This window comes from Marmota flaviventris, chromosome 6 (genome assembly GCF_047511675.1).
Source record: "Marmota flaviventris isolate mMarFla1 chromosome 6, mMarFla1.hap1, whole genome shotgun sequence".
Taxonomy (NCBI): Eukaryota; Metazoa; Chordata; class Mammalia; order Rodentia; family Sciuridae; genus Marmota; species Marmota flaviventris.
The window spans coordinates 4,922,085-4,945,574 of record NC_092503.1 but is presented as its reverse complement, the minus strand read 5'-3'; the positions used below and the strand labels follow the sequence as shown (position 1 = coordinate 4,945,574).

Below are 23,490 nucleotides of genomic sequence, written 5' to 3'. Positions count from 1 at the left end.
TTTAAATACATGCATCAGGGGAAAAAATGCCAATAATAAATAAAAGAATACAATAAGCATTCTTTTCAGAAATTTGGAAAAACAGTAACAGATTAAACCCAAAGGAAGCAGAAGGAAGAAAATAAAACTAAAGCAGAAATCAAGGAGGAGAAAAGTTCAAAATGAAGAGAATGAGTACATATTGTCTACCTATTGCTGCATTATAATTAAAACCACCCCCAAATTTAATTTAATACTTACATGAACAATTTCTTGTACTCCCACTTCTGTGACTGGATTCAGCAGAGCTGCTTGGGTCTGAATCTGCAGTCCACTGTAGGTTGGCAGGCAGTTCTGCTTTTGAGAGATTCCTAGCAGTAGGCATTGATGGTTACTGGGTCACATGTATTTCTTCCCACAATAACCTTAGTGCATATTTATCCTCATGGGAGCTGTAGGGTCTTAAGAACCACATATAAGGTTGACTTTTAACTGGCATATCCTTTGTATCAGCCAAAGCAAGCCACTGCTACCCTAGATTCAAGAGGTGGGAAACATCGCAAATGGTAGGAGTATGGTGAAGAGGAGGGAAGAATACTGACCCTGTTTTTTTAGGGGAGCAACTTGGGGGGACCAGGAATTGAACTTGGGTATTCAACAACTGAGCAGCCTCCCCAGATCTATTTTGTATTTTATTTAGAGAGAGGGTCTCACTGAGTTTGAACTCGCCATCCTCCTGCCTTAGCCTCCCGAGCTGCTGGGATTACAGGCTTATGCCACTGTGTCCAGCTCTGAACCTGTTTAAAATCTTTCCATCCCAATCAATAAAAGCAAAGGAGAATTATTGGAGAATGAAAGAAAAAGGGAAATGTGCATAAATAGTAAAAAGTGAAAAATGCTGTCTGGAAAACTTGTGGGACACTGCTAAAGCCATCTTAGTTATGTGTAAATCACTACAGATCTTATATATATTAAATAGAAAATTAGACAAACTTTAATCCAAGAAATTTGACAATTTAGACAATATGGATATGTTTCTAGATAAACAGTGTTTAAACAGTGTATCAATTGACAATACTAAGGAATACAAATCAAAGAAACTAAATCCATAATTTGAAACTTTCTACAGAGAAGACTGTGGTCCCAGGTGGTATCACCAATTAATTCTGTTCAGTATTTCATGAAGAAATAACACTAGGCTTATAGAAGCTTACCTAAAGAGGAGAAGAAGAAAGAATACTTTCCAATATGTTTTGAGGCCAATATGACCCTAATGCCAAAACCTGAGAAGCATATTGTGAGAAAGGAAAATTATAGGTCAGTTCTGTTCATGAATGTATTTTTTAAAAATCACCAGAATGCTGGGAAACTGAATCCACTAATTTATTAGAAGAATAATGAATTATGATCAAGTTGAGTTTCAGAATGGAAGGTTAGTTTAATATTTGCTTGTTTAAATTTATTATAATCTAAAAAAGTATATATGTAAAAATGTCTACACATTACTTCAAACTTTTAGGGGTGAACTTTTGAAATCTTTAATCTTGAATTTTGGTGTATTGACAGTGTTGTAAAGGATAGCAAGAAGAAATAAAAATATATAGTTGGAAGGAAAAAATATAACTTATTTGCAAGTGATGTGATCATTTACATAAATAATTCTAAAGAATATACAGGAAAAAAATAAATAATTCTAAAGAATATACAGAAAAAACAAGAATCAATAATAATAAAACAAGATTGTTGCATACAAGTTTATAGGAAAACCAATTATATGTTTTTTTTTTTTAAGGGAAAAAAATTTTAAAAATATATACGACGACAGAAAAAAATCCTATGAATTTCTAGGAGTTAAGTTTTAAGTGAGAGTAAAGGCTTAATGAAAAATACATTAAAAGTTTACGTTCTTAAGGGAAAAATAAAAGATGACCTAATCATATGGAGAAGTTATATACCATGTTTATGGTTTTGAATATACACTATATTATAGTAGAATTCCAATGAAAATTCTTAAAAATATTATTTTAGAAATTGAGCAACTCATTCTAAAATATGTGTGAAAATATGTGGCAGGCCACAAACAGCCAAGACACTCTTGAAGAGCAAGGTAGAAGAACTTGCTTTACTGCATACCAAGATGTCACTGTAGTTAATACAGCATGATATTAAAAGAAAGACTAAATAGATTAGTGAAATAGAATGGAGAGCCCAGAGACTGAGGTATAGTTATATAAGGTTGCTTATGAATGGTTTATATTCTGAGAAATGTGTTGTCATGTAATTTTGTAGCTATGGGAACATCGGAGAGTATGCTTACACAAACCTGGATTGTATAAGTTAGTCTGTGCAGCCTCTTGATGCAGTCAAGAGACTGTGGTAAACATGAGATGTGTGAGGCAGCTGCCAGTGTAATATGCTGTGCTGTTTTATTACAAAATATAATTTGCCATTGATCATATCCTTTTCTGTGACATCCTAAGCTTGATTGTTAAGTGAGCCAAAGGGTTGAGGTTTCCTGAAGAGAATGTGCAGTGGGATTAGGAGACAATTAATTGCCTACTCTATGCCAAACTTAAACTATGTATGCTGTGTGCACAGCTGTCAGTATAGCTCTATCAGATAGTGTTACCACCTTCATTATGTAGTCAAGGTTTATTTGATGTGACTCTGAAATTCCTAATTAACTGTTTCATTGGAGCTTGGATATCAATTGAATGAATTTTTGTGTTTTCAGAGTTTAAGCACTTCACCTTAGTATACTATTAGTTTTTTCAGATTGGAGATGTGGGATGGTAAGGTTGACTGGGGATTCTAAAAAGAAAATTCCTTGTTAAAATAGATGACAGTTGTGTTTAGACTCCGTCAAAAGGTAGATGAAATATTATAGCTAAGAAACTGGTAAAGAATAACAGGGTTTATTTGAATGTAAATAGGTGGCTTGGGCAAATTTCAGAATCGGGGGTCTTATAGAGTTAGTCAAGTGCATATAGATCAAAGGATGAGAGTCTCAACTAGGGGCTGTATCAGAATCCCTAGGGGGAGGAGACTTTTTTCAGAGAATGCACGTGCATTAATTACCCCCCTTTCACATGAGAATCACTTTCTCAAAGGCAAGCCCCTTTGAGGCAGAGAGCGCCTTTGGAGTATAGAAGAGTGAAGGAAGTACCCAGCTTCTCGTGACCACCAGTAAATATTCTAGCTTGTTACTTTGATATAATGATACACTAACAGTAGGATAAATGCAAGAGAAAGGTGGGAAATTGTATGCATAAGAATCGGTATTTTTTTATTATTAAATAAATGAAAACCACTCATGAGTTTTTATGGACCTGGTGGAAGACACTCATTGTTTTTATGCAGATGATATGCAAATGAAGAAAATATACTTTCAATATGCACACACAGATATTTGGTTATTTACTAATTAAAATAGCTAAACAAGATAATGACAGAAGGAAAAAGCAGAAAACAGAAATAATACATTTTAAAGTAAAATGTCTAAAAACCATTTGCCTTAATATAAAGAAACTTTCACATGTGAGTCTAGAAGTTTCTGTTGGATGAAAATAAGTTTCATTTATACACTTGCTTATATGACTGACTTATTCATGGAAAGAAAGAGTTTAGGCTCCTTAGAAAAAAATAGAAGTGTAAGTTAAAGATGGAAATGGAAAAAAATAAAGGAAAGTAAAGATGCAGACATGAAATTTTCCAAGAAATATGATGAAAAATATATATTCTCAAGACTTAGCATGTAGGGTAGAATACAGATTTGGCCCTCAATGTTGTAGCAGCCCACTCAGAATTGTAATGTATACGTTTCTATCTGGAGAAAGTATGACTTTTTTGGTTATGAAAAGTAGGACTTTTCCTCAGGCGCCCCCCCCCCACCCCCAAATCATACAGGGTAATCACTACTAACAGAATGAGCAATTGATTCAGCACCCGACATCTGGAAGAGACAGAAATTTATAGAACAGGTTTATATTCTTAGGTGGCATCTAATCATTCGTCAGCTCTTTAATATACTCTGGTTTACATTATGTACTTGTGGACAATTCTGTATAGCTCCTGTGTGTAGCGGGTATTGTTTCTAATTCATAGTTTGTGTTAATACGAATGATAATTTTATTTAAAACAATGAGAAAACAATAGTTTTATCCCAAACTTGTCATGAGATTCATGAGGGCTCTAAATTTTACTTCTTATTACACATAGGTACGTACGTACGTACATACATACATATATACTTTAAAATAACTTTAAGGACCATAATAGCAAATGAATAATTTGTGGTTCTTTGTTTTTCCAGTTTAATTTTGTTGGGAGAATCCTTGGACCCAGAGGACTTACCGCTAAACAGCTTGAAGCAGAAACTGGATGTAAAATAATGGTCCGAGGCAAAGGCTCAATGAGAGATAAAAAGAAGGTAAGTCCTTGAAAGACGGGCAAGTCTTTGTGTGAATAATTTACTTATATTTTTTCATGCTAATAGTAAAGTTTCATATCTTTTAGGTGTAAAACTTGATACTCCATGTTAGGAACTCTGAAACATTTTTTAAGGTGTTTCTCTGATTTTTCCCCCTTTGTTAATCACCATTTTACACTTAGGAATAAAGTATTATGTTACTCCATTGTGTTAATTTAACTTTAATATTTTATACTTGAGAAACCTCCATGTGGAAATTAGACTATCATGTTGTCTATGAAAATATGCAAGTAAAAGCTTGAAAAGCCTAAAAGTTTTCTTTTGATGAGCTGTAAACGGGATTGGTCTCATGAATTTTAACTGTAGTTGTATGTCAAATCACTGGGACAGTTAAAAGACATAGAAATCTGTTAAAACAAAGGCTTATTACTAACCATATGAGATTGGTTTCAGCAACATTGTATCTCAACTGTAAATTATTTTTAGGCATTGAAAATTTTTGTTGTTGTTGTTGTAGATGGACAAAATACCTTTGTTTTATTTATTTTTATGTGGTGCTGAGGATCAAACTCAGTGCCTCATGTGTTAGGCAAGTGCTCTACCACTGAACCACAACCCCAGCCCTTGTGTTTTAGTTAGGCATTTTACTTTAAAATGTATTATTCCTGTTCTTTCTCCTCCTACCTTCTTTTCCTTATTTTGCTAGTTTAATGTGAATATCAAACTCTTTTGTCTTGAATTTTATTAGGGAGATTTTATTTACCTAGTTTTATTTTACAGTAATACTGTAAGGTAGAATGCTTTTTAAAAAAGAGAGAGACACTAATCTAAAGTACCTAGATTTTGATTGCTAAAGGTGAAAGTTATTATTAGGAAGGGTGATTTTTTTTTTCTTCTTCTTCTTCTTCTTCTTCTTCTTCTGATACATTGACTTGAAAGTGCCTTCATGCCATTAAATAATAGAGTTGTGATCAGCTTGTGTTGGAACTTATGTGTTGAATTGTTCTATGGAGCTGATAGAATGAACAGCACCACCAACAAGATTGCTGGCTTCATTTTCTTCCTAATTTATACTCCAGCCCTCTTATAAGCTGTGTGGATTTAATTATCTCTACCACCCCTCACCCCACCTCTCCCCCCGCCCCCATAGACAGGACCATGTAGCTAAGACGTCTGAGGAAAAAAAGATATCATTATTTTTAAATTTTCTGTTGAGTTTGAGGCATTTTCATGAGATTATAAAGTTCTTGAGTGTTTTAGATGTTGTATTTAAAAAAAAATTCATTAGGATCTTAAACATTTTAGCATCAACAGTGTGTCTTTTCAAGTGAGTGTTGCCATAAATCTTTGGTTTCCATGTTTGAACTTGGGATGACATTGGCATTAGTAGGAACTCCACAATTGCAAACAGCAGTCTTCACCCCACAATTTTTATATCAGAGGAAAGTCAGTGAAGAAAATATTTCCCTCTCCTGAGCTTCTGCTACTTCTGTAATAATGGCCTGCTCACTTCACTCACATGGTACTCACAGACAAGGATTAGAACTTAGAACTGTGTAGTTCAGCATCATGAATAAATAACATTATCAGCTGTCTTTCGCAGAAGAATTAAAATGATTAAAAGTGAGCTCTGCAACAGATTGCTTAGTTTTCAATCTTGGTTCTGCCACACAACAGCTTTGTGACCTTGGATAAATAATTTAATCTCTCGGTGCCATATGACATGGAAGTGATAATGTGATTGTGAGGGTTGAATGAGCTGCAAAGCACTTAGAATGCTGTTTGGCACCTAATAAGTTGTCAATTAATGTTCATGATGATTCTCAAAAGTATTTTATCTTGAATTATAGGCTGGATACATTTTATTTTTAGAGTCTTATGTAGTATTATGAGTGAATACTACAGTTTATTCAGCTTTGAAAATGAAAGACATTCTTATTGCTTGTATCTATCCTGTGTTATCATAGCTTTTCTGTTTTTTTTTCCCCCCTAGGGGTTGGTGTTTTCAAATTCTGTCTTGACCACTTTGTCTTAATCACAAATAGAAACAGTTCGTCAGTTTTATTTTCTACTGTTGTCGACTAAAAGATAATTTTGTACATTGAACATAATGTAAGAAAAATAAAACAGCAGAAAATAAAATTTAGCAATCAATTACATTTTACATTTGTTAAGATGATAGATTAACATGCTTTGTACATAGAATGTTAACTTGTATGGCTTCCATGTAGTTGATAATGTCCTATGTAAATTTTAAAAATTCTTGTATAGATTTATAGCAACAAGAATGTTTTTTGGAATCTTCATTTAAATCTGTGGCACATAACAAAACTTTAACCACATAAGCATGTTTCATGCTGAAGTTACTGGGCTGTCCTCTTAAAATTGTTACAAGTAAAGTCAGAATGGGAGATTTTTATCATTTATTTCTTGGCTCTTATTTTCGTTAAAGAAAAAGTTATGACAAACAAATGAATACAAAAGTAAGTATTGATATAAGTCTGATTGAGGTGTATTTTAGAAGATTAAAAGGAAAAACCATTTTTTGTCCACATAGTTATCATTAGGTGTTAAAATTAAGTAACCTAGACAATAAAATAAATAAATAAAATTATAATAAATCTTAATTTTCTGATTGCCTAATTTAACAAAAATATGATGGGATGCTGGTATGCTGAATTCTTCACTAGCCCAATAGAGTGACAGCAGACTAAGTAATAGATGGACACAATACCTTTATTTTATTTATTTCTTAATGTGGTCCTGAGGCTTGAATCCAGTGCCTCACACATGTGCTAGGCAAGCACTCTAACACTGATCTACAACCCCAGCCCTTGCTATGTGGTTACCTGGCACAGAGTAGGCATCATGGGGAAAAATTCTATGAGAAGAATTACCCTGTAGTTCAGGGTAAAAGTAAGTCTTAAATGCACCTATAGACACACACAGTAAAGGGTTGGCCAATAAAATACAAACCTTATGAGCTTTTAATTCTTTGGGGAAGATAGGCAATTCTGTGTCATTCTAGGCCACTGATTTTTAAGCAAAGTAAGTTAATGTGCTACTTTAATCATTTTCTTGGATTGGTATTATTTCAGTATTGCCTATGGGCTTATCAGCTTTTTTCTTAATATTTAATGGAATGGGGCTAGGTATCATCATGGAGCCTGAGGGAATCTCCTCCAAAGTCATAAGATCCTGGTAGGACTTCTAAAACTGTTAGGAACTGTTAGTGCCCATCTGTAGGAGGCAGAGTGGACTGTCTGCTCTCTTTGAGTATGCGGTAATAGGGCTTGGCTAGCAAGAGCCTTGCAAGTGAAAGTCAGCTGTTTGATGAATAATCCTTATTTACCAAGTGTGTACTTTGCCTCAAGCATTATTTTAAGTATTTTACATGCAGTTATTTTAATTAATCCAAGTTTTTTATTCCCATTTTGTAGATAAGGAAACTGAAGCTCAAGGAAGTTTTGAGTAATTTGCCAAAAGTCTTATGCAGAAAAGTGGCACTCAAGATTTGAACCTAAAATTATATTTTTTGGTACCCTACCTTCGAGTTATAAATCATTTTTAAGATTGATAACTTAAGAAATTTCTAGAATAACTTGAACATAGAACACTATAAACTTTGCCCCTGAAATCAGTATTATATGTGTTGTAAAGTTTCTCCAAGCTTTTAACTTTGCTAAGTGATAAATATGTTTGAAATTTGGCTTGTCTCTTAGAATGGAAAGAAAATCAAAATGTGGATTTTTTTCCCCTACATTTAACACATCATAGTACTTTTTAAAAATTTTATTCTTCTTAGTTATATGACATTAGAATCCATTTTGATATAATTATACAGGCATGGAACATATCTTTTTCTCTATATAGGACCCCAGTTTTGTGGGTATACATGATGGTGAGATTCACTCTGGTATATTCGTATATGAACATAGGAAAGTAATGTCATATTCATTCTACTGTCTTTCCTTTTCCTATTCCTCCTCCCTTCCATTCATTCCCCTTTGTCTAATCTGCTGAACTTCTGTTCCCCTTCGCCTTTTTGTTTGTTAGCTTCCACATACCAGAGAAAACATTCCATCTTAATTTTTTGGGACTGGCTTATTTCACTGGTCTCCAGATTCATTCATTTACCAGCAAGTGTCATATAGTCATTCTTTTTAATAGCTGAGTAATACTACAATTTCTTTACCCATTGGCATCTGTTGAAGGGGACCTAGGGTGGCTCCATAGCTTAGCTATTGTATCACAGCACTTCTGACATCAGATGTCTGGGGATTTCTCCTCACATACTCAGCAATCCACCAACCAGTCAGTTCTCCTGGGCCCACTAATTGAGTGTCCTATAGTTAGTTCAGTTTAGACACTGTCTACTTGGAGGTAGTTTCAGATCCTCCTGCCTCCTCCCAAACTGCTGGGATTAAAGGCATGAGCCACCACACAGGGTTGTGTGCCTGCTTTCTGACTGCAACCTCTCATGTGTGTTTGTGGAATTTTCCACTGATGGCATCATGTGAGCGCTCAAAATGTATTGCATTTTAGAGCATTTCATAAATTCAGTTTAGGTAAAACCTTGATTTTCAGAAATTCTCCCCCAAAGATTTAATCCATTTTTTCTAATGGAAAGCTGTACACTTGAGTACATGACTGTTGCAAGATAAATAATTTAGGGAAAATAAGTAATCACAGTTTTTCAGTTAAAATAGCAGAGGACTTCAGAGGTCACATTGAGGGCAGGGGGCGGATATATTTACATTAGAAGGAATGGTCCAGTCTCAGAAACATAGGTGTCAGTTAGTCCTAGTGTGGCAATTGGAAACATGTAAGTCATTAAAACAGAAGAGTTTTGTGCATGACTACATAATTGAGAAGTTGTTATGGAATCATAGTCATTACAGTGGTAAGTGAAGTCCACTTTTTGGGAGTCTATATGAATGATTTGTAGGGAACAATTTTCCCTATCAGTCTACAAATTTATTAGCTCTTCTCTGAGACCTTAACTGTCTTCAGCAGAAGTGGCCAGCCCATAAGTGGCCATCCTTATAGGTTCCTCCTTCTCTTTTTTCTGCCGTCCCTGCCCATCCCTTTTGTTCAGATGAATGTATTGATGGATGACATGAGCCAAGTTCTTCACTTGTATCCTCTGGAGGAATGGGCAGAGACTTGGCAGTTGTAGCTGTTCTAGAAACATCATTGTGTTTGAAGTGCAGGGTTTGCACTGGGGATCAGGTGGCCATTCTAGAGCTGCTAACAACAGTGGCTAGTTACTAAAAACCACTTTGATGATCTGCAGGATCTGATTTAGACCATGGGACAACCATAGAAGATATTATAAGAATGGAACCTTAAAGAGGTACAGGAACCTGTTTTTTCTCTGATTTCTGAAGACTGCTCTAGGCAGAAATTTATATATCTTACTGAATATTCAAATTCAATTTTACAATTTTCTGTATTCGATCACAATCTATTCTTTGTTTAGACATATGTGATTAGTTAAGGAGCCTATGGTGTTTTGTGGAACATGATTTATGAAATGTTTTATAGAGGCATATTTTATAAGGGCAAACATAGGTGTAATTCTTGAATTGTTTTGAAGAACTTAAGTGGAGCATTTTATATGACCATTTTTAAGATGACTTTTTTGTATAGAATACTTCCTATACATTGTAAGATTTTAGGTATCTTATAGCACAGATTGATTGACATTACTTTATTTTGAAGGCTTAAAATACATACATATTATCTTTTATTTATTTATTTTTATGTGGTGCTGAGGATCGAACACAGGGTCTCACACGTGCGAGGCGAACGTTCTACCCCTGAGCCACAACCCCAGCCTTAAAATATATTTTAATTGCTTTATTAATACGTGATACTTTTAGAAGAGTTGAAAAGTGCCAAATGGTCTTTAATTTTTTTTTTTTTTTTTGAGGCTCCTGAAATTCTATTACCCTACAGACTATCCTTGTTGACAGTTTGGGGATCCCTTCTAGTTTTTTCTTTATGAAATTATACACATACACTCAAGTTTTCCAGAAAGTGATCATGTTATATATTTTGTTTTTGGGATCAGCTTTTATTCCTGCAACACTTTTTTCTATTCATGTCAGTTTAATGGATAGTTAAGCTGAATGTATAATAGACAGTTTAACAGCAATATGCAAAACTAAATTTCCTTGATTATTTTTTTAAGGGGAAAGATCTTAGAATTTAATAATATCTTCATGTAATAAGTCAATGCTGTTTGAGAACTTTGAAATTTGATTTTTGTGGTTGACATACCACAGTGGCTTGGACAGCCAGTGGCATAATATTAAGTATTAAGTGTGGTTCCAGTTTGTTTTATTCATCTTATTGCATACTTAGATCCCAGGAAAAAAAATTTTGTGAGTATAGTTTTTATCATTATTTTAATTTTTTTTCTCAGTGAAAAAACTGTAAACAAGGGAAAGGCTTACTAACTTAATGGACTGTCACTTGCCTATCTGTCTGACTTCTTTCAGGAGCACTCTGACTAGTTCCCTAACAGCCGCCTCCTACCTTACTACCTGCCAAATGGAGGAGTAAATTCCAGACATATAATTTCAACTCTACATGTTTTATTTGATATCTCTAAAATAGGACTTTTTAATAACTTCAAGGTTTTTCCTCTCAAAAAAATACTTAGTATCTTCAAATATGTAGTTTTGCTCATAGTACCCTTACTATCTATGAGTGCTTTTTTAAAAAAAATATATATTTATTTTTTAGTTGGACACAATATCTTTATTTATTTATTTTTTGTGGGGCTGCAGATCAAACCCAGGCCTCGCTCGCGCATGGTAGGCGAGCGTTCTCCCGCTGAGCCACAACCCCAGCCCCTCATGAGTGCTTTTTAAAATGTTTTATTTGAATGAGCATTCAGATGAGGGTCCTGCACATTGTAATCGGTGGATAGATCTCTTAAACTCCTTTTCCAGTCCCCCATTAGTCCCTCTTTTGATATTTGTAAAAGTATTGGGTGATCAGTTCTGAAGGAGTCCCATAGATTTTGCTTGTTACATTTTTGTGGTGGCATTTTAACATTTATCTTTGTCACCTACATTTCTTGTAAATTGGTAATGAGAAAGGTTTTTTCACATTCAGATCTCCCACCTTCCCTTCTTCATCTTTGTTCTTTGTTTTGAAAAAATATTTCATAAGTAGTGTCGTGATGTACATAAAGTCTGATTTCTTCTGATTTTAGCAGTCATTGTTAATTCTTTTCTAAGTCCTTTATGTCATCAGGAGTTGTATCCTTTTTCTTCATCAGTACTTGTGAGATATAGTTTTTATTTTAAAAAAATGAATAAATGCTCAAATCTTCATTCACTAGCTTCAAAAGGTATATTAATTCCCAGCAATCCTCAGGGGTGAAGAAAGAGTTCTCTCTCTTTATTTTCTTTTAAGTATCATTGTGAGTGCACTTAAATAGTTTTGATGCATTTCAGTTCTCTTTAGTGCTCAAAATGTTTGACCAGTGGGTGCTACCTCAAGTTGATTTCAGAATCCTTTTGAACAGAATCTTAGTAAATGCTGATAGTAACTTTGATTTCAGGTGTGATATATCTTGTAAGATTTCCTTCCTAGACTAAAAAATCAGCCAGTTTTTTAAGGAATCCTGTTTACTTTTTTAGAGAAGGATAATACGGACTATAGTGATACTCATTATTTGTAGACCTTTTCAGTACAGAGCTGGTGAAAAGTATAAAAAGTACATGCACATGCATACACAAACAAATATATTTTCACAAGTTTATTCTTATTCAAATTTAGGATTATAGTGTTTTTATTTAGTTGATCTTATATTTTTTTTATCTGAAAATTCTGGTTGGTTCCTAATGCAAAATAATGATTCATTTGCTTTATTCTAAGAAAGAGTCTCAGAATCAAAGTATACTACTTTATCTTCCCAGTTCTTAACTGTTTTAAGCTATTTCCCATTAAAGATACAAATTACTAACTTTTACAAGGCCCAAAATAATTTTTTCAGTATGTAATGGTTATGCCATCATGTGGCTCCACTGTTAATTTGTTGTACTTGGTTCACTAGTTTTAATAATTGCTTAAAATATTTTTCTGCATATAAAGTATTTACATGGTTCAAAAAAATCACTTTTTTTCCAAAGTTTGACTTTTATCCTTGCCCGTTTATCTCTTCTGTCTGTTGCCATTTGGGTAGACTTTAAAATTTGAGTTTTTAGTTGATCTTTTCATTTTTTCTAACAAAGTTGCATAATAGTTGTGCCTATGCATGTATGTAATTTCTCACTCTTCTCATAGATTCTTACCTATTCAACATTTTTATATACCTTGCTTTATTTAATTATGTATTTTTTACTTAACAGTATGCTATTGACATTTAATAGGAGTATATCTATACAGACAGGTTTTGCTCCTTTTAATAATTCCATTGTGTTTCATTGTATGGATGTACCACCAAATCACTTAAAACAGTCCCATTAATGGTGAACATTTAGATTGGTCTTGGTCTTCTGCTGTTACAGGAATATTGTGTTCAATATCTTTTATACATGTCTTTACATGAAGTTTCTAGTTTATATTTGAAATAGAATTATTGAAATGGTGTAGCAGTGTGTAATTTTGCTAGCTAGTGCTAAATTTCTCTCTCTGGGGGTTGATTTTTGCATTGTTTTAAGTAGCGTGAGAATACCAATTTCTCCACAGCTTCACCAACAAACTTACATGTTGTATGGGAGGTTGAGCATTTATGAAAGACATTTTTATAGAAATTCTTGCACATGTTCTTCTGTCCATGTGTATATAAAAGTCATTATCATTGTGATCAATATAACCATTTTCAGTTTTCCCAACTAGTCATTTGTAGTGTGTTTCTTATTTTCTGATGGAACCTATTTATAGTAACCTATTTGTGTGTGTGTGTGTGTGTGTGTGTGTGTGTGTTAGAAATGGTTGAAATCGTACTGTAACTGATGTTATGGTGCATCATGATTGTAATAACTTTTGGCTGGGCCTAAGTTACTGTTTAAAATGATTTTGAGGGGAAATGTATTGTAATTTTTCTCTATTAGTTTGTAAGCCTTCCTAACAAAGGTTCTTCATCTGAACCACAGAATATAGAAGTTACTCGATTTTACCAAGAATGTTTCATCAAGAATATCATTTTGCATAGGAAAGCAGGTATTACATGTGGTTATGCTCAAGACGTGGCCTTAAGACTAGTTGAGAAAGGCTGTACCTTGGGAGGAACGGTTTTTCTCCCTGCACTTGATATATCTGCCTCAACACACTGAATGTCTCCTCACTTACCTCCTTTATTGGTACCTTTTGGCAAGATGAATTAGAGGGTAGCAACTGTTTTAGATTCTCTTACATTGTAATCTTATCATTTGCTTACTTAAGGACATTCATGAATCTGTTTGACTAGTAGTTTTTACTTTATGGAGACAGATCAATTGCTTTAGAAGTGTAACTATGAAACTTATTGGAGTCTGACCATTTTTGTGATATTTAATTCTGCAGTATTTCAGTTGATCATACTATAGATGGTTATATTTTTTATTACCTCCTTCATAATTTAATACTTTTTCTAGACAGCATTTATGGTTTTGAATTTCTATGGTCTTTGCCCCTAAGGAATTTTTTCCCCTGGAGACCTGCATATTGACAGTGAACAAAACACGGTATTAGCAAAGAGGGTGTGTGTGTGTGTGTGTGTGTGTTAAGAGGTCAAGAATGGGGGAATTCTTTTGTAGGTGGAGGTGTTTTATGGAAGTTGGAGTCGGACTCACTGATGTAGGAATTTCCTAAGCAAACAAGTGAAATGGTATTATATACATTGTAAACAGGATCAACTTGTGTATATTGCAGTGTGGGTGTTTGGCCTGTTGGAGTAGAACATTTGGGGTTCCACAGGAGACAAAATGGAGACAAGGCTAGGGTTTGAGGATAAGGGCCTTGGAAGCCTTATCATATGATTTTTTACCCTCATTTTCAAAGTAGTACATTGACACTTTTTTAAAAAAGATAATTATATGTTAATTATTTTTTTTAAAATAACTTGACATTAGAGGAAGACATGGGCAGAAAGAGGAAGTGGCCAGAGGCTACAAACAAACTGTGCTTATTAGAAAGTTCCTCCTTGCAGTGTGATTGAACCGGTGCCTTCAAAACATCAGTCCTTTGACGTTTTCTTTAAAATATATTTTAATTTTTGGCACACAAGTGTAGGTATTTATGCGTTATGAACAGTGTGGCATTTCGGTATACATATACAATTTGTGATTATCAGATCAAGGTAATTGATATATCTGTCATCTCAGATTTCTTTGTGTTGGGAATGTTAAAATCATCTTTCCTAGCAATCCTCTGATATCAGTTCTACTTTGTATTTATATATACAAACACATATAATCTCTTAAGCCTTAGCACCTGTGGTATGTTTGACAGTGCTTATATCTTAAAATTGTCTTGCTTTAACTAAAAACAAACTACCTAGAAACTTTAGTTTTGTTTTTGTCATACAGTATTAAACTTAGCCTTAAAAGTGGTTGATTAGTTTGTTTTTAAGAAGAAAGAAAGTCTTTTCTGGAAGACTTTAAATTCATGTTTCTTCAAGCCTTCCATGGTAAAAGATCACTTTTTTTAAAAAAAGCTAAACCATCATAGGTAATCTTTTTGTAAATACAATAAAATAAGTTGTCAGAGAAATGGAATTTTAATTCTAAAGATTTTTTTTTTTTAATATCAACGGACTTAAAACTACCCAGTCAAAATGCTGTGACTTGTGTATTCATAAACTGTGTACTTCCAGCATCTCAGGATTAAATACAGTTTGTGGCATAATCTGCTGTTTCAGGACTGCATATTAGTTCCAGAGTGGCCTCTTCTCTCCTTTTGTTCTTATCTCTCACCTCTTCATATGTGCTTTTAAAGTAAAATTCATTTTAGAGTATTGACTATATTAATTTTTAGTTCCATCTGATTACTTAGCTTTGCTTGCAGATAGAAGAGTATTAAGCCATGTGATAAAAATTAAATTGTTTAGGGCTGGGGTTGTGGCTCAGTGGTAGAGCACTTGCCTAGCATGCCTACAACTAAAAAATAAAATTAAATGTTTAGGGCTGGAGTTGTGGCTCAGTGGTCTGCCTAGCATGCATGAGGCATGGGGTTTGATCTTCAGTACCACATAAAAATAAAATAAAGATATTGTGTCCACCTAAAACTAAAAAAATTAAACATTTATTTCAGGTTGCTGAGTATCTCAACGTTTTACTGAGTTGCTGTGTTGCCTACATTAATTGTTAAGAAAGATTGGGAGGATTTGAAATAAAAATTCTGTTTATGTAAAATTGCAGTTATTAAAATTTGTGAGATAGTCTTTGAGGGGTTAAAAGATGGACCCAGTGAGAGAGAGAGAAAAAAAAACCCATTGTTTATTAAAGCAAAGTAACACTTTAAGTAACCTGTAAAACTTAAGCTAATTACTGTACCATAGACCTAATGCAAGAATGAGTTAATTGTCCATGTCTAATGAAATGAGACACGAGTTTCAGTGAAAAAGGAGAGTCCGTTTTATTATTAGATGCCCTTAATGAGTCTTTTAAAATTAAGTCTTGATTGGATTGCAGTCAGTTTAAGGAATATTTGAGCACCTTGTAGTTGTATAAAACCAAACTTTTATTATTTTAGAGGAATCAGTTCTGTGTTAACAAAATTGGTAGTGGGATGTTACTTAATGTGTATATCATTATGCTGTATCATTTGATTTTCTTTTTCAAATCCTTAACAAGTAACTTCAGTTGAAAAACGGGTACTTTTTTAGTCATATTAACAACAAATTATGCATTTTTGTGAGCTTCATGAGCCATCCTATTCTATCCCAGCTCTATCCTATTCTATCCTAACTTTCAGTTAAGAAAGACTATTATTGTTGTTCTGTTCTTTTTTTTTTTTTTCTTTTAAAGCATCATCATTTTGCTTGTAAAGCACATGTGATTGCTAACTCTTGATTTTAAAGACATGTTTAATTTCTAGTATTTGTACATTTTTTGGTGCTGGGGATTGAATCCCAAGGCTTTGTGCACGCTTAAGCATACACTCTACCACTGAACCGCTTCCCACCCTTCCTTTATTTTTAAATCAGTTCATCATGGAGCCAGGATGATACCACAACTTGTGGGTCTAAAAAATTAAAACTGTGACCCCCCAGATTATAGAAATTCTTTATTTTGCTATTCATATTTTTGATCCTATCTTTTTCTCCATGTCCCTCTCTTCTTTCCCTTCCATCCTCCTCTTCTTCCCCTTCTATCCTCCTCTTCTTCCCCCCTGCCCTCTTGTTAGAGTACCTCTGGGTTCAATCCCAGTACCAATCTCTTAGCTACACCTCCATCACTCTTTTTATTTTATTTTGAGACATGACCTCATTATGTCGCTAAAGCTGACCTCAAACTTTGAATCCTCTTGCCTCAGCCTTCCAAGTCACTAGGTAACAGGCATGTGCCACCACCATGTTTAGCTGTATTTTCGGTTCTTAAAAACAAGACTTAAATAGAAATTATAGTAGATAGCAATATTTTTAAAAGGACATTATACATTTTTAAATTTGGGGTTTTTGCTGAATTAAAATGCCTATAATGTACTCTAAAAATACAAGACTAATTATTTCATAGAAAATATTGTTTAACAATCTAATGTGAAGAAAGTTTTGTATAACTTCACCTTTATGACTAACTAATGAGATTTATTTCTTAGTGGTAACTTGTGTTCATTTGTGAATCACTGAAAAATAAATGAGTAATCTGAATTCACCATGGATGTTTAAATGTGTAATATGAACAAGTGTTTAACAGCAACATGTTTTAAATATTTAGGATTTAAAAAACATAACTTTAAAAGAAGTCACAAGTAATAAAAGCAAATGTAAAAATGTCTTTTATAAAGTAAAAACAAATTTTTCTGAATTACAAAAGCATTTCATATTTAATATAGAAAAAATTAAATAGTATTTGTTTATTTTTCTTAAAAACTATAATCTTCCCCTAATATAGGTTATTGTTACGTATATATTTTGAGATCACATGCATTTTTGAAGATAGTACAATGACTTTCTGTATACCCTTTACCTGGATTTGCCATGTTTTGCTCAAGAATATTTTATTTCCATAAAACTCTCATGCTTTATTTACTTATTTTTAAATTTTTTATTCTTTTTAGTTATTCGTGATATTAGAATGTATCTTGACATACACATATGTAGTATTACTTTCCATTCTTGGGGTTGTACATGATGCTATCACACTTTTTAATGGCTCTAAATTAGTACTTAATTGTATATATTTGTTGAGGTATATTGTATATTGAGGTTTTAAAAATAATTTTACTACTAAAATGTGAAGATAAGTTTATAGAAGTACAATTGGTTAGTTGAAAGGCATTATCAAAATTGCCTTGTAATGCTATTTGAAATAATAAGCCTTTTCATCAGGAAATGAAAATGTTTACAAAATGACAACATGTTGTATTACTTGCGTGCTTTTGGTTAACAAGGACATATCTTTTAATTATTATTTATTGGATATTTACGTTGGGTATTGACAGTTCATTGTTACCACTCCTAAACCCCCACTTTGTATTTTCTTTTAATTCTCATTTCAAAAAAAAAGGCACATATATATGTATACACCTGCATAACAACTTTGAGAGCAATACAATGACTTCCTATATACCCTTGACCTAGATTTGCCATATTTTAACATTTCATACTATTTTGGGCACGCATATGTTACAGTTTTATCTTTTGCCGATATTTGTGTGTACCTCCCAAACTGAACTTATGACACTTTCATAGTTATTCATGGACACCTACAGAACAGCCCCTCCCCTCTAGTTACCCAACTGCTTTTGTTCACAGCTGAAATAGAACAAGATGAGACATTACCTTCTTGCTTCAGGTCTTACATTGTAAACAAGTATTTCTTTCTAGGTCTATTTAGTGCCATATATTTTTGCATTGTTGTGCTTTGGTAAAAGATCACTTTAAAAAACAAATCTAATCCATCGTATTCCTTTCTAGGTCTATTTAGTGCCATATATTTTTTGTATTGTTGTGCTATGGTATGAATAGCAAAATAAAAGAATTTCAGTAATCTGGGAGTCACAGTTTTAAGTTTTTAGACCCACAAGTTGTGATATCATCCTGGCTCCATGATAAGCTGATTTAAAAATAAAGGAAGGGTTGTTGGTGATTTTGATGGTTAAAATGACCCCCAAGCATGGTGCTGAGATGCTTGCCTAGTGTTTCAGTGAGCAAAAAGACTGCTGTACATTGTAGAGAAAATAATTATGTCAGAGAAGGTTAGTTCAGGTGTGAGATATATAGGGCTGTTAGCTGTTTAATTGGTATTGATGAATGAGCAGTTTGTATTAAGAGAGAGATGTTTGTGAAGAGAAACATACTAAGAGTTATGTACTGATGGGTTAGTGAAAATGTGACCAGAGGTTTGTGGGAGCCTAACCCTATATTTTCTCTAAGGATAGTGGTAACAGTGAGCATTGACCTTGCATGTCTATGTATGTGTGTGCCTGCACATGTGTGTTTAAAATGTTTATTACATTTTGTTTGCTGAACTGAGAATAAATTGTAGACACAATGATACTTCATCCTTAAGGACATTTTCTTACATAATCAAGGTACATCTATCATTCTGAAATTTAATATTGTTGACAATAATATTGTTACTTGATAGACATTCTAAATTCAGGTATCTTCACTTTTCATTCATTGTAATTTTTTTTTTTTTTTTTACCCAGAATTCATTCCAAATCACTCATTGTATTTATTTGTTGTATCCCTTAGTCTATTTGGAAATAGTTCCACAACCTTTCTTGATTGGGTTTGTCTTTTATTTTTCTCCTGAGTTGAATCGGGAAGTATTATTTTGGTGTTCTTTGTACATCATGTTTTAGAGCACTTAGATGGTATTGGTTTCCCCTATTTTTGGTATTGTTAACTTTCATCAGTTGGTTAGTATCAGCCATATTTTGGTAAAAATAAAGGGAACCTTTTTTCTTTTTAAATTTATAACTCATGTAAAGAGAAATACTTTGAAACTTGGTAAATATTCTTTTCCCAACAGATTTTTGCCACATGGTTTTAGGTTTGTTAATTTTTAACTGTCACTGCCTTTGCAAACATTCCGTCATAATGAAGATATTCCAACTAATTCCCTTGCCTTTGTCGATTTTAGAATTTATATCTCCTGTCTGATCTCTGCCCTGATTTTCAGGTTGCTTATTTTTTCTCACTCATTTGTTAGTTGGTGGTGGTAGCAACAATGATTTGATAATGTTCTTGTTAAAGTCTATAAAACACTGAGCTGTGATTAAGACACTACTTAAATGCATGTGAATTAACCCATTTAATTCTCAAACTACCCTGTAAGGTAGCTGCTCTAGTTATCCTTATTTTATAGATAAGGAAATGGAAGGCAAATAACCTCTCGGCTAGGGCATTGCTTAGGCACCATATAAGTCATGTGTTCAGTAACTGTTGGGTCTTCTTAGTCGTTTGTCTTCTCTGCTTCTCTGAGCTCTCACCTTTAAGATTCCTTGAACACGCAAATGCTTTCATTGGAGGGCTTTGGTCTTGCTGTTCCCTCTGCTGGTAATACTCTTCCCCTGAGAGCTTTGTGACTTGATCCCTCACTTCATTGCAAACTTGAGTTCTCTCTTTGTGTCCAAAGACTGCATCACCCGTCGGCCCAGAGAACAGTGGACCTTGAGGCCTTTGCACTGCTCTTTTGCCCTTTGCCTCTGTATTTTTCATTTTATTCATCAGTATCTCTGGTGTGCTCTAAATCTATTATATATCTGCCACCCTTACCAGGAGTCATGCTTCTTGAGAGCAGAGTTGTCTTTTGATAGCTACCTTGTCTACTTGCCAGGTGGTTGCCGCTCAGCAATTCGATGTTGAGGGAGCAATAATGTGACTTTTAATTCTGTTTAGTTATTTTGCATGAAGAGATTATCAATTGAATAACTGAAAACTTTATTATGTTTTGTGATTTCTGTCTTTAATGTCATGCATGATGGTGTTTTCCATTAGTTTACAGATGTTTGCCATTCGGTACTGTCAGTTTAATTTATTCAGTTGAATCTTAAATCCTTTTAGAAATTACTTAATAGGGTAGGATTAGAAATTCTACTCACATTTTCAATTGCATACTTTTAAAAAGAATTTTAATGACAAAATTTTAAATTGCTTTTGATAATTGTATAGTTTACTTTTTACATGATGTGAAAAATGCAAAATACAGATTTTTCCAGTACCTCTGTGTTGTCTATCTTATCTGCTCACCTCCTAAGAATTGAGCCATTCTTATTCCTTATATTTGCATTTTCCACTTGGAATATTTTTCTTCCTTTCAAGATTTTAAAAAATAAGTGTATGTGTGTGTGTGTGTGAGAGAGAGAGACACACACACACACAAAATGGTTCTTGGAGTACAACTTAGGATGACCGAAAACAAACAAGTAAATGAACAGGACAGTTTCAGACAGTGGCCAGTGCTTTGAAAAGAATAATATTTGATAATAGTAAATGTGGTCTGGGTAGAGTGCTTATTTAGCTAGGGTGGCCAAATAAAGACCCTCTGAGGCTGTGTGCAGTGACACATACCTTTAACCCCAGTAACTTGGAAGCTGAGGCAGGAGAATCATAAGTTCAACGCCAGCTTCAGCAACGTGGCAAGACCCTGTGTAAAGGACAAGGGAAGTAGCTCAGTGGTGAAGTGCCCTTGGATTCTTATTGCCCCCAATATCTACCCTCCCCTTAAAAATCAAAGTTTCTCTGGGGGGCAGTGACATCTAACTTGAGATTGGATGAGAGGTCACTATGGGAAGATCTGAAGTAAGTCTCTGTTCAGTTCCTTCCCTGTAGGCATGGTCAGGAGTTTGAATTTTATTGGGAGACAACTATGGAGTTATTTGAGGGTTTGAAGCAGAGGAATGACATGGTGTTTATCTTCTTTTAAAGAGGAGTTCTCTTGGAATAATGGGGGAATGGATTAGACATAGAGGAAGGGGATCCATTACTAGACTATTGAAGTTGCTGAGGTGGAGATGATGGCCAGGACTAAGAAGGAGTTTTTGCTGAAGGTTCTAATTCAGCGCTTTGAAACTACTTTAAGCTTTACTAAGCTACTTTTGCTGGGTTTCCTGTTGATTATATTGTTCGCTCTTATTTTCTTACTAGGTTGTAGTCTCCAGGAGTAATAATTTATATTCCTGATTTCCTCAGTGAAATGTGGACATAATTGATGCCTGTTCAAAAAATTTTCTTACCATAGAATTTTAGCCAATTTTGTATTTTCTGAAGTGTGGGAGTATCAAATGATGCTGAAGAAATATCTGGTACAAAGAACTGAATTTGACTTAAATTATTGGGGGGGGGGTAGGGGAGCCAAAAAGCACTTTATAAGTTACTTAAATAGGAGTTGAGGTTAAGAAACAAAGTTGAAATTTGAAACCTGAAAGTAAAATTGATTGCCAACCTAAGGATAGGATGTAAGTAACATTTTGCAAAGAACGCTGGTGACCATATTAGTTTTTAAAGTCATACCTACCTAGAGTTTTGATCTTCATCAAGTATGAATGTTTTTGCCCTATCTCCAAAATATGTAGGATTTTTTACACTCTAGCTTTTAATTGAAACCTGCAAAGTAAAGTGAAAATAGTTTTCAATCAAGGGGTTGGAATATTTGGTAGTACTTGCTAATATTTTTTGTTGGTAATAGATGTCATTTAATAGCAGGAATTTTTCAGTTACATATTAAATTTTAAGCAGGTTTCAGGTCAAACCTTTAAATATTCAACCCTCAATAGATAGTGTGAATTCCAATGTGTTCTTTCCTTCATTTACTTACCATATATCCTGCCCAGTATCTGCATATACAAGCTTATTTGGTCATCACGAGATCAAGTCCACAGATGTTTTTTGAATGTTTTTAACATTAAAAAGTAAAAAAAAAAAAAAAAAAAAAGCCAAGGCATTGAGGCAGAGTTGTTATTTAGACAATAGTTGTTTAATGAGCTGCTCATATATACAAGAGAAGAGAATGGGCCTGATTGCTTAAATTCTGATGTTTGAAAAAGCATTTTTCCGGATCTTGTAAATTTGCATATCTAATTGCTATGTAATCAAAACTAAGTGAACTGTAGCTACTTGAAACTTTAAAATGAAAGGCAATCATCTTTTCAGGGAGGAGGGGGAACCCCTTACATGCAAGCTATCCTGAGTATTAGCATTATAGTCTTCTTGTGTTTAATTATAGGTGTCTGACTGAGCAGTAAATTTATGCTTGTGTTATTAAGAAGTGAATGTGACCCTGAAACACCAGCTCAGCTTTGTGGTAAGAGAGCATTGGCTTTGAGAGAAGTTAGCATCCTTTGTGTATTTGGTGATAAGGGATTGTGCCAGAATGGTTGTTAATTACCTGCTTTATTTGATATGGAAAATAGTAGTTACACACTTTTCTTCCCACTAGTTACAGCACTCAATTAAAACTTGTATTAAACAGCTTTAATATGCTCAGTTATCTGTTCAGAGGACATAAGGTAAAGAGAATTAACTAATTTTTTCAGCTGTTTGTTGGCAGCTTCGTTTTTTGTAAAGCCTTTGGGGAAAACAAACTTTACCAAAAGATGTGTCCTTGAAGCTTTTCTAGTATAGATCTTGAGTATTTTATTTATTTCTTGTTGCCTTACAAAAGAGTTGTTAAGAAAGAAAAAGTAAAGATTCTTAAATGTCATTTGGAAGTTTTATAGCCACTAATTATCAGAATTTTAGACTAGTAAAGATTCTTTTTAGATTTATCTCATTTGAACTTCTAAATCTGACCCCGGTTTAAAACTTGTTTTTTATTTGCATTAATGTTGTACCAGTAAGTGCTTCTTAATCATTTTATCTCTCTGAGCACAGATAACCCGACTGGGACCAATAAGATTAAATATTCTGTATAGTTGTTTGGATAAAACTTTAACTGTGATTTCTTAAGAACTCCTGAAATGTTTACTTG

The 23,490-nt window shown here is 33.8% G+C and overlaps 1 protein-coding gene across 6 annotated transcripts in view; it reads left to right on the top strand.

The window, feature by feature from the left end:
- The window catches only part of Qki (QKI, KH domain containing RNA binding), a 133,623-nt gene that overhangs the window by 53,447 nt on the left and 56,686 nt on the right, over nucleotides 1–23,490 (top strand). For all 6 annotated transcript variants that reach the window (XM_071612860.1, XM_071612858.1, XM_071612861.1 and 3 more), the window contains exon 3: nucleotides 4,292–4,408. In XM_071612860.1, coding sequence (XP_071468961.1) covers nucleotides 4,292–4,408 — 117 coding nt within the window. The remainder of the gene's footprint in view (nucleotides 1–4,291; nucleotides 4,409–23,490) is intronic.